The 15,199-nt window shown below is 40.5% G+C and overlaps 1 protein-coding gene across 2 annotated transcripts in view; it reads left to right on the top strand.

Moving 5' to 3' along the window:
- The window catches only part of LOC119490306 (metabotropic glutamate receptor 4-like), a 197,236-nt gene that overhangs the window by 172,551 nt on the left and 9,486 nt on the right, over positions 1–15,199 (top strand). For both annotated transcript variants that reach the window (XM_037773623.1, XM_037773616.1), the window contains exons 8-9: positions 5,008–5,144; positions 6,436–7,371. In XM_037773623.1, coding sequence (XP_037629551.1) covers positions 5,008–5,144; positions 6,436–7,371 — 1,073 coding nt within the window. The remainder of the gene's footprint in view (positions 1–5,007; positions 5,145–6,435; positions 7,372–15,199) is intronic.

The following is a 15,199-nucleotide window of genomic DNA, read 5'->3' as shown; positions in this document are numbered from 1 at the left end:
ATGACAGTGACAGAGGGGCAGGAAAGAAATACACGTGAGTGAGTGAAGTGTATCTGCGGTCAATTCTGCATGACTTGCCTGCGTACAGGTCATTAAGAGTTAATGACCGGTGTAGAGGGCAGCAAGCTGTGCTGCCATTCACCAAGGTGTCCTGGTTGTGCATCCATGCAGAATAAGCACATGTTGGATTAATAATCACACTCGGGTAATTCTTAAGGTGTGTATGTGCGGTGGAAGAGAGGGGCAATACAACAATCAATAAATATCGTATTTAATCACAAGCACCTCATTAACCCTGACGTTTCTTTGAGAGGAAACGAGCACCGTGGTACACACATGTGCGACCCCAGGCTACCCCGTCACATTAGTGCACAGCACAATGCAGCGGTGGCAGAAGCCTCTGTGGAACTCATTATGGCCCTGACTAGTGAGAGGAGTGTTTAGACAAGCAATTTGTGCCACATGACAGGCCTAATTCCTCATCTGCAACTCAAACATTGACCATATGCCCTAAAATGCACCACTCTCCTCACTCCTAATGAAGAGGACAACGCCACTGCCTCCGGAACAATGACAGAGACCGCGGGCAGTATTTCCCCATAGTGCCTTAATGTGTCAATTCATTACTGTTGACAAAGAAGCCAGATTTGTCTTTAACATGTGTTTTACCGTTATGCACCACTGGAGAGGTATACCATATATAATACCATCTGATTACTTGTTGATTTTACATTTGCATTAGAGAGAACTATTATATTTATTTGGCTGTCCTCACATAAAACTGTCTCATTCTGCTGCGTTAAGATAATTGAATGGAAATGAAGTGATTTTGTTGTCACACATGAATTACAGCTGAGAAACACCTGATTGGAGAAGAAGTAATGTATACATACAGTAACTGCTTTAAGTGGTAATATTTGGTGATGTTTTATTTTTGAGCTACGCTTCCCAGAAATCACCTTTTATTCCGAAAGCTTTATCAGTCCTGTTTTCAATTTATGGTGGTTATTGCTGCTGTTGCTGATTACTTACATCTCTGATTTATTTTTAAAGTGCTGTCATTACTGTCAGAAACCTGTGATGAAGATTTGATTCCCAGGAAAGACATCTGATGTAGCACAGCAAAAGCTCTCATGAAACAGTATGGATGCTGTTTGAACAACAGTCTTTATCAACCTGTAACAGATCAAAAATGGAGAAAAAACAGGTCTTTTAACACACACACGGGTCAACCTCTTTGATTATATATGCGCATATACCTGTAAAATATATGGTCCAAAAATACAATCTTGGACTGTGTCTTAGGCTCTGTTCAGACCTTGTATTAGCATGCATCCTGGGTGATCCGATCACAAGTGGACAGCTTTAAGTACAGGTGTGAATGTCCTCAAGACGCACTGAGAACGCATTGAAATCTGATCTTTCAGACCACATTCAGAGGTGGTCTGGGCCACATATGGCCACATTCTTTTAGCAGTGTGTAAGCGAATGTGTCCTGGGCCACATTAAGGACCGCCTACTCAACTGACGTCCAGCTGGCATCCGCGTCTCTGTGCTCCTCAGGTAAATAGACAGGCAGATGCAAGCGCTTGTCTTCCTCGCAGCATGGAAATGTCTTCTTTTCTCTACTGAATTCTGTCGGTACAACTGTATTTTATTAAAATATATCTTATCTATAGGCTACATATCTACAGACTATCAGATTAGTTACGTAAAGTGTATTATTATCATACTGTCGGAGATGCCGGTGTTTTTGTTCCGGTGCTTTGCACGGATCTGACACCTGCCTGCCCGCTCGCTCTCCTCCCCAGCTCTCTGAAGCTCTGTACACCACTGTAATGCCTGGCAAAGGCAGCGGCGGCGGTGTCTGTGGAACAGAGATCCTCAGGGACCGCCGGTAGATGTATATTTGATGTTAATAAAATGTACCCAAATTCACAAATATGTAATATGTCGTCACAATGTCTGCTGTATTAGTTATGGGTTGTTTATTTGCATATAGAGCGGAGAAGTGAGATTTGATCACAAGTGGTCACTCAAGACGCATGTGGAGACGCATTCTAATGCCAGGGGTGAACAGATGTACTTAGAGCTGTCCACTTGTAACCGGATCACCCAAGACGCATGTTAATGCCAGGTCTGAATAGGGCCTTAGGGTGCTTTCACAAGCCATAGTCCGTTTGGCTAGTCCCAATCAGAGTGAAATTTATACTTTTGGTCTTGTTTTATATTTAGTATGGTTCGGTTTCACAGTGGACAAATTAAAGCGGACCAAAATTAAAACAATTATTTGCTGAGTGGCGTGTACAAAGGAACAGAGTGGAAGTGTTTCACTTTTACTCGTCACTGATCTAATGTCCGCACAAATCCCATCTCTTCCAGTTCATCTTGAATTACTTTATAAACGTCACTATTTTTTGTGGACTTGATTTTATATATTCTGTATGTTCTCTTCGCCCCAGATGTCAAGCAAACATCAAACTTCTGCAGAAGTCCAAGCCAATCCTCTCCCACTCGTGTTAACCTGTCGTCCATCTAAAAAAAAAAATGCCCGCACAGGCAGCCTGCGTTTTGGTTCTCTCATACACTTGGGTCGGATTATGTTCTCACTGCAATCAAACCGCACTAAGGTTTGCTTGGAAACAACCGATCCGAGACCGCTTGCGAGATGTGGTCTCGGACCAGTTGTTTGTTGTTGTAGTTGTTGTTGAGTGTGATTATTGCGTTAGATTAAAACTGACTAAATATTGGCCTGTGAAAGCACCCTTAAACTTGTGTGTGTGCCAAATGAGCAGCGGTAACAGGTGTATAGCAGATTTACAGTAGTGGTGAGAGAGCTATCAATCTATGAAAGGTCTTGGTTTGAAAAGCCAGCATGACCAAAAGACCCATAAAGCTTTTAAATGAAGTATAATCATACAGTATCAGCAGTGTTATGCTGGTGTCCGTATGAGCACTCATGCTCGAGCACATAACCCCCAACTGTGACGTGGAAGGCGGACGGCTTCAAAGGGCTTTAAAAAGCTCAGGAAATCGGAGGAAAAGAGCAAAAAGAAAAAAGAAAAACTTGGCCCGATTAAAGTCTTTGATAGAAATATGACAGCTCACCAATAGTGTTGATGTGCTTAATATTTTTATGTAAACATGATGCCTCTCTGCTTTATAAAGTCACTTTAATCCTCCCATGATCACTAACTGCTTCGTGATGTAGGCGGCATTGTCACAGAAGCAGGGCTGAGTGAAACGGTAATACCGTAATCCAGCAGGGCTGACTCATCGAGATGTGGATTAGAGCCCTGCATCCTTCAACATCGCAAACAAAGAGCAAGAACAAAAAAAAAAAATACTCATCAGCAGAAATCCATCAGTAGCAATTGGCCGCGTTTAACTTTTTGTTCTTAACCGGGATGCTCATTGTGACTTAGTAATATATAGCTTTCATCATTGTTTGAAGGTACAGGGACATTTGTGAAAGTTGATGTGAAAAGCAATTAGACAATGAAGTTCCCTCCTTCTCCCCCAAGGAGACCCTTTCCACGTTCTACCATGATTAAATGGATCGCTTTACTAGAAGTATTGCTCACCTAGTTTCCATTGGGGATCTTACAGAGAACTCTTTGGTGTGCTTTTCTCTGTGACGCATCATTACATCTCGTTTTAAAATGGCACACAGGAATACGTTGTTAGAACAATGATAAAGCAGAGGACAGGATGAGTGTTGAGAAAAGTGTGTTTGAGGTTAAAACGGGGTCAGTTACATATATCCAGCTGTTCAACACCAGATATTGTTGATATAAAACCCTCCATTTTCCTCAAGGCCTTTTTTTCAACCCATTTTTAAATGATTTCTTTCTACAGTATTTGCACATGGCAACCACAGGATTGTTACGTTATGAAACCAAAAACACTTGATTGAAGGTTAGGATGAGATCTAATCTGATAATCAAATTGAATTGCCTTTTTGTTTCACTTAATTCATTCAGATTCAGATTTCTGTTTGGGAGGGGGGATGTTTTGTTTGTCCTATCCAATCAGTGGCAATTGATATATCCATCCTACTGACATCATTTTCAGTCAACAAAAGCTGTGCTAGCGGTTGCTAGGAGCAGTGAAATGTTTTTATAACGATCAGAAACAAAATGCTGATTTTAAGAAGCGCTGTTACAAAAAGCTGTTTCCATATTTGTGGAAATGTTCTATCACTACTTTTCATCTACTAATGTAGAAAGACTGTCCATCATTCTTTATCCCATGTACAAACTATATGTCCATTCCCCAACCCAATCTCCACATCACTCACACTTTTCACATTGCAACATATCAGGCAAACTATTTCCTGCAAAGGCTCTGAAAGTGACATCAAATAAAAGGAAACTGCTTATGGCAGGAGGGACCGGAGGTGAATGGATCCAACAAACATAGTACTTTCAACCAGGAGACCGGTGTTCGAGACCATTGATTTGTTTTGTAAGCTACGTGTGTGACGTGTTCTCTGTACTTACGTCACGTTGTTTCCGTACATATTGCACTTAATTTACGTACTTATTTAAAGGCCAATCATGACATTTTTCCTAAACATAACTTAATGGTTTTGTTGCCCCCTGCTGGTACTGCTCTTTCTTACACACATGTAATATTCTAGCCACGGCGAGGCAAAATGTGACACTGACATGCTATCCCCTGGTGGACGGGCGGGTCTATTACACGCCCTGGCATTATATCGGGTTGAATATGAACATTATTCCTAGTGTATAAACCCTATGTTCTCATAAGGAAACTGTAGATGAGAATATGTTCTCAGCCATCTAGCCAAATGCGAATGAATAAAAAAAATGTTTCTGATTCACAAGCATCATTTTGGTTTCTAATGTAGCGGAATAATAACTGTAGTATCAATGACAACACATTAGTTGTTCTCACAGATTCATGTTCACTACACAGAAAATAACTCAATGATGTGCAGTAAATGATGATGATGATAATGATGATGATTGTTCTCTCATTTAGGCATAGCTGGAAACCCAGTGCTCTTTAATGAAAATGGAGATGCTCCTGGACGCTACGAGATCTACCAATACCAGATTAGAAACCGAACAGCCGAATACAAAATAATTGGCCACTGGACAGATCAACTTCATCTCAACGTGAGCATTGCCTTTTCTATTCCATACCCACACAGGTCTACACAAAGGGATTGACAACATTCAGTCTACAAGTGTTATGTTTGCGTTAGTGTTTGCAATGAAAATCCTTCTCTGAAAAGTTGTTCTCTCCTGCTCTGCAGCTGTGTATCTGCTCGCCGACTCCTCCCAAACCATTTGATAGCGCTTAGTGCCATCTTCAAAGGTGTAAATATCCAGAGGGCGCTTTAAATGATTAACAGGGCGGACTGCGATGAAAAGAAAGCCATGCGAGCTTAAGGACAGATATATTTAATATCATCTCTCCAGACGGCATCACTGACTTCCAAAAAACAATACTGTGGGCAGGGGTGTGATGAAGTAACGGTATTATAGTAAATTACATAAAGAAACCAAACAAATTGTGTTTTGACAAAATGAAGAGGAAGCCTTGGGCAGGCAAAAGAGAGTACAATTGAACACATGAAGCAGCTTGAGAGGAGCTTTGGCTTCTTTACCTCTTTCAACAACATGTGCTGTGGAAGAAAAAAGCAACGTTTGTGGTGGGCACCTACTGTGAAACGTGCCAGTTCTGACTCTAAAGCCGTATTTAATTAGTGTTCTTTGAGTTCTTAATTAAATGCACATTTAGAGACAAATTTACTGGCTTTGAATGAACAGCCACAATTGAATAAAATTGATAACATGACATCAAAGGGAGCAGACCCGTTTGAAATGACGTATTTAATTTATCTGTACAAGTGTGCTTGTAAAAGGGGGAAAATCCACAAGGAGAGTAGTATCCTGAAATGGAATTTATTTGTTATTCCTCTGATCGTAGGCGGCTGAGTATTGATTATTTTAACACAAACAATTATTTACCAAAGCAAAAAAAAAAGGATTCGCTGTCAGTTCCCTGCGGAGCAAACAGTGGGTTTCCCATTTCCTCGTGTGTCCTGCCCTTCGAATAATTTGACCTCCCAAAGGAAGATGTTGCTGAATCGGAAAAAAAACACTTCATTTGACCCCTAGTTTGCCCTTCCCCACCCCCCACCCAAATAAATATATAAAGCCAAGTAGCATGGGAGCATGCAGAATGGTACTTTCAGGCCAGGCCAAACGCCCACACAGCGAGTATCTACCATCCTTAGATTGTCCTTGACCTCCAGGGTGCTGGGGAACTTTTTGGATCAATAAAGCATATCTTCCTCTACATGTCACCATTTTACAGGATACAGACAGTTTAGTACTCTACAAATCTCTTCTGTCTTTTTCTCTCTGCGTCCATTCATGTCTATCTCTGCCTCCCTTGCAGGTCCGTACGATGCAGTGGCCCGGCGGCGTCCGTCAGATCCCTTCCTCAATCTGCAGTCACCCCTGTCTGGCCGGCGAGCGCAAGAAGATCGTGAAGGGCATCCCTTGCTGTTGGCACTGTGAGCGGTGTGATGGCTATCAGTACCAGGCAGACACCTACACGTGTAAGATGTGTCGCTTTGATTTGCGGCCCAACGTGAATCACACGGGCTGCGTTCCAATCCCCATTGTTAAGCTGGAGTGGAGCTCTCCGTGGGCAGTCTTTCCCGTGCTTATTGCAGTCGTTGGCATCATGGCAACTGTGTTTGTGGTGGTGACATTCATCCGCTACAACGACACACCCATTGTGAAAGCGTCAGGTCGAGAGCTGAGCTACGTGCTGCTAACTGGCATCTTCCTCTGTTACGCCACGACATTCCTGATGATTTCTACCCCTGATGTAGGAATTTGCTCCCTCCGGAGGATCTTCTTGGGTCTGGGCATGAGCATTAGTTATGCTGCCCTGCTCACCAAAACCAACCGTATTTACCGCATCTTTGAGCAGGGCAGCATGTCTGTCAGTGCTCCCAGGTTAATTTCTCCAGCCTCCCAGCTGGTTATCACGTTCACCCTGGCCTCAGTGCAGCTGCTCGGGGTGTGCATCTGGTTTGGCGTGGATCCTTCCAAGGCCATTATTGACTATGAGGACCAGAGGACGTCTAACCCGGTGATGGCTCGCGGTGTGCTCAAGTGTGACATCTCTGATCTGTCTCTCATCTGCCTGCTGGGCTATAGCATGTTGCTCATGGTCACCTGTACAGTCTACGCCATTAAAACCAGAGGAGTGCCGGAGACCTTCAACGAGGCCAAACCCATTGGTTTTACCATGTACACCACCTGCATTATTTGGCTAGCATTCATCCCAATCTTCTTTGGCACTTCACAGTCCACTGAAAAGGTAAGCTTACAACTATTTCTGTTGTGCAATTTTGTCAAACTGCTTTTTTTCTCTAACCCATGGCAATACTTCAACGGTTTTAGAAATCTCCTCAGCTACACATAACGCTTCTTTTTCTTGGTTTGTTCATGAGAATGTTTGGAGCATTATTGCAGGAGTGTGCAGGGGCAGATAAAAAAACAAAACCTACACAATACCAGTGGTGGAAAGTAGTTTAGTACATCTACTCAGGTACGGTACTTAAGTGCAATGCTTAGGTACTCACATTTTCTATTTTGTACTTCTTTATACTTATACTTTGCTACATTTCATACTTTTAACTCTACTACATTTATCTGATATCTATAGATACTTTGTAGAATATGTTTTGCATACAAAACATATGCTCATCAAGTAGAATATGGTGCTTTGTTACAGATAAAACCAGTACTCCCCACCTTTTTGATTTGCGACCCTTAAAAATAAAGGAATGTCTTCCTGTCATCTCCTTGAATGCTTGACACAGGTCGTCTTCCACCTGTGACCAATTCACCTTGTTTTTTCTTTCAGAGGTAAAACTAAAAAGATTACAGGAAAATAACCATCATTTGGTAGTTGTTTTTTTCTGCTTTTCTTTCCTGTTTAGCATCTCTTGACCCCGCACATTTTTCTTGTGACCCCTTGTGGGGGTCATGACCCACAGGTTGGGAACCACTGGATTAGACTCCCCAACAGTATATTAGGCAGCTATAATTAGCTCCAGCTAGGTCAGCTACATTACATTTCTGTTTACATTTAGATGCATGAATAGTTATTATCTATTATCATAATATACTGTATGTAATATGCGTGTCCAGGGTGTACCCCGCCTTTGCCCAATGTCAGTTGTGATCGGCTCCCCCGCGACCCTGAATAGGATAAACGTTTACAGATAATGGATGGATGGATGGATATAATATACCTTTGGTGCTGTTAGGTGCTGTATAATGAGTATTTTTACTCTGACACTTAGCACATTAATTAGTTCTAAGTACATTTTGCTGTTAATTGTTTTGTAGTTGTACTTGTGTGAAAATTTGAATACCGGACTTTAAAGGTAGTAATACCACAATTTAAAAAAACTCTATTAGTCAAAGTTATAAATACTTCTTCTACTACTGCACATTTTTAAAACTGCCGTTCAGCAGTGTTTACATTTGTCCCTCAGTCCCACGCAGACCTCCAATGTTCATTTTCTTATTAAAATATTCCGCTCTGCATTTATTTTATGACAACAGCAATTTTAGGAATGAACTCAGCTGCTAAAACAGCAACTAAAAATGGGGTGTTTTGTGGAAGCCTCGTGTTTCAAATAAACTAACAAACCCACCAAATTTGGATACAGATTTTTAGAAGTGCATTCTCTAATAACTGCATGCAAGCCTATGACTCACATATATATGATGGCTGTATGCCACAGTGCATTAGGGACCCCTGGGCTGTTCACACAAACAAAAGCTCACACTCGTATTCCCGTGTCAAATCAATGTGCCTGACCTTGTGAACTGTGGACCTGGATTTCATCCAGTAGGAGCACTGGGAGGCTACGGGTCAAGAGGGATCCAAAGGGGGCATGGAAATGGAGGCTGGGTTTGGATCTAACATTCAGTGGAGACAGTATGGGTACAAAGCCAAATGGGTACAACAATGACAGTAGAAATGTGTAGATCCAGTTGAAAGAGGTCTTTTGGCAGTGCTACAAAAGGGGCTCAGTGGCTACAAGAGAGGACAGTGGTGAGGGAAAAGCCTCATACTGGCATGGACACTATCAGCGGTGCCAGCATGGATCTGACAGATGCAACAAATTAATCCTTACCTCCTTCCCTCTGGGATTAAACAAAACAATGCATCAAAACGCTGGCCTGGAAAACTGGCTGTGATAGTTACCTTTGTGGAAAAATGCTCGAGAGACCGAGTGTGTGCATTGTGTTACGCTCAGCATCCCAAAAATAATTTCTATGGTCTACTACAGCATTGCAGAAAATCTGCATATGACTGCAGCCAATTGAATTACATTAATAATGCAGTATGTGACCAGCAGTACAATGACTTATTCTCATATGCTGCATGTTGTGTTACCACCTCGAAGTCCAAACTGTGAATCTGCATATTGGCCTTCTCTCTCCCCCCCATAAAGCTCCTGCTGTTTACACTAAAACTGAGCAACAGCAGCTACATGTTGAAAACAATGAGAGACCTGCTGAGCTCAACAGATGATGCTTGTTATGTTGCATTTACTGAAATATTTAGGAAAATGTACTGAAATGTCATCACCATACGGCCTTGATCACCACACACAGTAAAGAAAAAACAGTTCAAAGTGCACGTTATTTTTTAATGCGACTGTTGCACATCTCAAGTCTCATGTCAACAGCAGTCATGGATATCAGCCAGTTCTTTGTTTAATCATTCCATCTCCTCTCTCTGAAGATGAAAGAGAATTATACAATCACAGAGAGCGAACAGCTTTTTTGGAGGATGAGGTAATCCATTAGCTAGCATGGCTTTGAATAGTAAAATAGAAGTGAAAAAAAACATTTGAAGGATAAGTAAAGTCCTACTTTTTGTTTCTTCTTCTTCTTCTTCTTCTTCTCCTTCTTCTTCTTCTTCTTCTTCTTCTTCTTCTTCTTCTTCTTCTTCTTCTTCTTCTTCATCTTTACCTCAGATGAATTTAATTCACAAACCCTGAAAAACTTCTCTCTCCCAGCTTTAATATACGAAACTCCAAATTATATTACTCACTCATTAATTATTATTTCCGGTAGAAAAGTGTACACACAATGTCTGGGAGATAGTTCCACTTTTATCATTTGGAAAACTTCTACCATTGCCCTCAGCAATGTTAAGGTAAGACATGAAATGGAAGACAAAATGGAAATCTTGCTTCAGGGAAATGTCCTACATTTTTTTCTTTCCTCATTTGAGAGAGAATAATCATATTTAATGTATAACCAAAGGGGCCGTTGAGTGTCGAGTCAGAAAAACTTAATTTAACTCATACTCTAATATGGTTTAGTCTAGTTAGACGATGCAGCACTAAGCTACTTTGTTCCTCCCAAGAAAGAGCCTGAATCAAGTCCTCAAAAACAACACGTTCAAGTGACAAAGATAGCAAAGAAGGAAGTATTGTGATGCTGTTACAGAGACTGCTGTTTGTCTCCCATTGTTACCTAACCTTAACCAAGTGGTTATTATTGTAACCATGATGAGAAAGTTCTAATTTCAACCAAAATCATGATCATTTAGCAAAAAAAATATGCTCAAATCATAACATGGCAAACTGCAGCCCAACAGGCAACAACAGCTGTCAGTGTGCTGACTTGACTATGACTTGCCCCAAACGGCATGTGATTATCATAAAGTGGGCGTGTCTGCCAAAATTTTGCGTAAGTTTGTCGCGTCATTTAGCCTTCTTCACATCAAGCTAGTATAACATGGTTGGTACCAATGGATTACTTAGATTGTGTAGTTTCATATGATCTAGTATCTTCACTCTAGCTTTAAAACTGAGTCCGCTACAACCTCGGAAAGATCAGCAGCTCATCCGGATTTTTAAGAGGTTATTTAAAAATCGTAAGTTGCGTTAATACATTAAAGAAATTAGTAGCGCTAAAAAGAATTTGCCAACCCTGCAGCCCACTACCTGTATTTTTAAATAAGTTACTAAAACTAGCCCCACCTTGACCAGCTGCAACATTAAGGAATTCATAATTATTATCCAGAATATAATATGTATATTATTCTGAGATGGGCGTTATCGTACTTTTACTTTTGATACCTGAAGTATAATTTGATGCTAAATTTTGTGTACTTTTACTTGAGTAAGATTTTAATGCAAGACATTTATGCAGTATTTTTACACTGTAGTATTGCTGCTTTTACTTAAGTATAGAAGTACTTCTTCCACCACTGAAAAGGGATTGATTTTTCATCAGTGATTTGTAACAGTTTTGGAATACACAAACAAATGATGTCATCCTTGGGATAGAAAACACTTATGTGTAATATGTATGTAACAACATATTTAGTTGTTCGATTTGGAGGACTGAAAGTATCCAGTTTTGCTGTGCTAGTCTTCATGTAGAAAACAAACCCTGTCACGGATTCGCTGAGCTGTTACATAAACAATGTTCTTATTTAAGGAATTAACATGTCAAAGCAAACACACCTCATAATCATCTTACTGTAAATGACAGGCCGCACAAAGCCTCACAGCCCACGTTGACACGTCTTTCAGAGCAATTAAATGCTCCACTTCCTCCGGGTCTTGATTTACCTTATCGAGCCGCCTATGTGCTCATCGCCACTTTACAGCAGGCCCCTGCCTCAGCATTACAAGCACACAGTCATTTATTTGTCATCTGGTGCCAGGATAAATGCAACAAATGCCACGGGAGGCTTTCTCTATCATTCAAACAGGGACATCTGGTCTATCTATGGAGCGTGATCACCGAGCGCTATGCTCGCTTCAGGAATAGACGTGACACCTGCTTACCTGGAGAAACAGTCTAAATCAGCGGCTGCCTCAAAGACGGGAGGCGGGAGGAGAGGTGTCGGACAATAGCGTGCATGGGAATGAGGCTTCGGCACAATAGGCTCAGTTCAAATTCAATCAGCCCACACAAAAGAGGTCTTGCCATTACAGTGCATGAATGGACTGATGAATTGAGTGGTGTTGTTTATTCCTCTATGAAGTCTCCATCACACCATTGGCACTGTCAACTCGACGACGGAAAAAAAACTGCTGTTAGTGCACTAGTCAGACAAGGAGTGGGAGTTGCAGTGAGTTCAACGAGACCAGATGTCAGACAGGAGTGTTCTTTCCCGCTACCTGTTACCACCTCTCCCAGTCCCTTTCCATGCCTCTCTTTGTCTCTTTTCAGTACAAAGGTAAACAGCATTATTCACAGTAATGTCCCGCAAGCCCAATAATACATAATGAAGATTGATGCTACAGAGCAGAGGGAGCTGAGCAACATCTTGGACCTCAGAGTGCAGTCGTTGCGTTCATTAGGCCTACAGCAGAGCAGCCAGCCGGGTCTTGGCTGCTGACCCCTGGGTGCTCCAATAATGGGTGAACAGGCCGTGAAGCTAATAAAGGCCAAAGAATTGTGATCTTTATAAATGACATTCTCCCATGAAGCTATATTATTGTGTCCCCTACGGCTTCTATTTGTTTATTAGCTTAATTAGAGCGCAATTATAGTGAATTCTCATGCAGTAAGCCCCTCTGCTGAACATTTCCATAGCATGCTGAGAAACAAGACAGTAGCTTAATGTAGAAACTAGTTGGCATCCTGAAGCTCTCTAGAGTCGACGGTTGAAAATAGAATCTGTTTACATTTATTAACCCTCAAATTAACCTTAAGTTATCAGCTATCACAGACATTCTCACCAGGTTGTGTTACACTCTCTGTAGTCGGTGATGTGGGATTTCTTAAAGTCTTCTCATCATATATGTACTGATGGATCCCCATTGTTTTCCTCTGCGTCTTGTTCACTCGTTAATGCTTCGATACACTGCCGCTCCTATGTTATGTTTTGTCTCAGGCAAGATCTGCTGATGGCAACATGATCATAGGTGTGTGAGCAGCTCGCTTTTATGAGCTCCGGTCTGTACATGCTCAGGTGCACTGCAATCAGGGTGAAACAAATGAATGGATTGAACACTGGAGTTGGTCTGACACTGAAAACAGGGGTCCATTTGTAAGCAAACACACTGCAGCTCCATGAAGCACTACAGTAGGATGTTTTTTTTTGTTTGTTTTTTTTTTTTGCTGATGAAATACCAGAAAGAAATATACTGGACAACCATTCTTCTTGGTGGAGTCGCACTGCAACAATGTGGTCAAATTGTGTTTCGAGTTGGACCGGTAAATAAGAAGTGCCGGTATTAGGGCTGGGAAGATACACCTATCTCCCGATGCAGTACTATCATGATACTTGGGTACCGATTTGATATGTTTTGCAATTTTTAAGTATTGTGATTCAAAATTACTATTTGTTGCAATTTTTGTTAACACTAGACCATGGGAAAAGCTGAGTCAAACACTACTAGGGACTTTTACTTTAGACAATTTCTAAATTGATACAGTGAGAATGTTTGATTTTCAGCATGTATGCAGTCAGAGATGTCCTGAAGTCAAATATAGTGACAGTCATTGCTGCAGCAACCTAAAAATCAAAGAATTAACACATTTCCCTCACAAATTAGTGGTATTTTCTTTTTAATTTATAAGGGAGGTGAGTACAATCCAATCAATTTTGTTTCCATACATGTATTTCGTATATACAGTTCCCTTTGTTAACACCTAATTTTGAAAACCAGACGCAGTCACACGTGTATACTTCTGCTAACTTTGCCACGTCTGTCGCTAGCTCTCCCGTCAGCTCCGTTCTCTTTATACATCCATGGTCAGCTCCATCCGGGCCGTTTGAATGCATTTAACATTAATGTCAGTGTATAGCCGACGAGATTTGACCGAGGAGATGGGAGTGACGGCTGGCTTGACCACACGTTACGATACGATAACGTTTCCTGTCCGTGGCAGAGTTAGCGTGCAGCTTTAGCCGTGATGTCTAGCTCTGTTTTTCCTGACAATGTGTGAAACCCAAAGTGTCTCCATACTTTACTTAATGTGTAGTGTTTACCACTTTGGATTTAAAATATGAGGGTGCAGGTCACATCCACGTGGACCTTCCGCCGTTTCTACTTTCTCGTTTCGGCTCGCTGCGGCCAACTGGGGTTTGTTGTGGTGTGGGATACAGAACGGATATGACGTCATGTTACTCAGACTACAACAGTAAAAGTGGTAACATCCTTCTACCTCCCCATTAACTCAAATGAAGCAATTATATCTCTATTCTGGCAAAATCATAAAAAAAATTGCAATACATTTATGAATTGATTTTTCTTCCAACCCCTAGCCGATACATCAGCCACGATTAGCTTGTAGTAGATATACCATATTGCTGCATATGTCAGCTGATTAATAACAAATTCCAGTACAGAAATGCCAAAGAAATGTTTTAGATCATTTAGAAACAGTGTCATCGTTACATAGTTTGTCCACCAGAAAGTGCAATTTCTTTTTTTTACTTTAAAACATCACACTTAGTCCATGTCTTTGTCACAATTCTTAAAAAAAAAAAAAAGATTTTAAGGATCCTAATGAAACAGGTTTGTTTACATTGTTAGTATTTGTCAAAAATGAAGGAATGAAAATCAACCAATATATCATTATCTGATTTTGTAAATATCAATACTGGCATCAACCTCAAAAATCCAGTATTATTCTGACTCTAATTGTGCTATTGTTTAACATAATTCTGTCATCCAAACTAATATTTTAAAGCACATTACAATTAAAAACTAACAACATGGTTTTTATTTAAGTGTGAGGAGTTTCATCTGATCTAATGTGTAACAGTTCATTACATTGAACTTCAATTAGATTATTTTACATGATTTTAATTCAGATGTTTTATATTTTTGTCTAGATACTTTTTGATTTGTCTGACATTCCGTCAGTTTTTATACCCTTGATCCTGAAGAAACGATATTTAATTTCAACTAAAACACAACTAGGTAGTTTATTAGTTTAGTCAAATGACAGAAATTAATCAGAAACTATTATTTTTTAGTAAAGATGTGATTTAAATCATTGTAAATCTTTGAGTTTTAAACTATTGATCAGACAAAATGTTTTTCTTTGTTTTATAGACAAAATAATATGCAGATTAATTGATGATGAAGTAGTTTTTATTTTTTAATATCTTAATACAAATTTCAGCTCTATCCCTGAGCTCC

The sequence above is a fragment of the Sebastes umbrosus genome, chromosome 1 (genome assembly GCF_015220745.1).
Source record: "Sebastes umbrosus isolate fSebUmb1 chromosome 1, fSebUmb1.pri, whole genome shotgun sequence".
Lineage (NCBI taxonomy): Eukaryota > Metazoa > Chordata > Actinopteri > Perciformes > Sebastidae > Sebastes > Sebastes umbrosus.
This window is presented reverse-complemented; position numbering and strand designations above follow the sequence as displayed.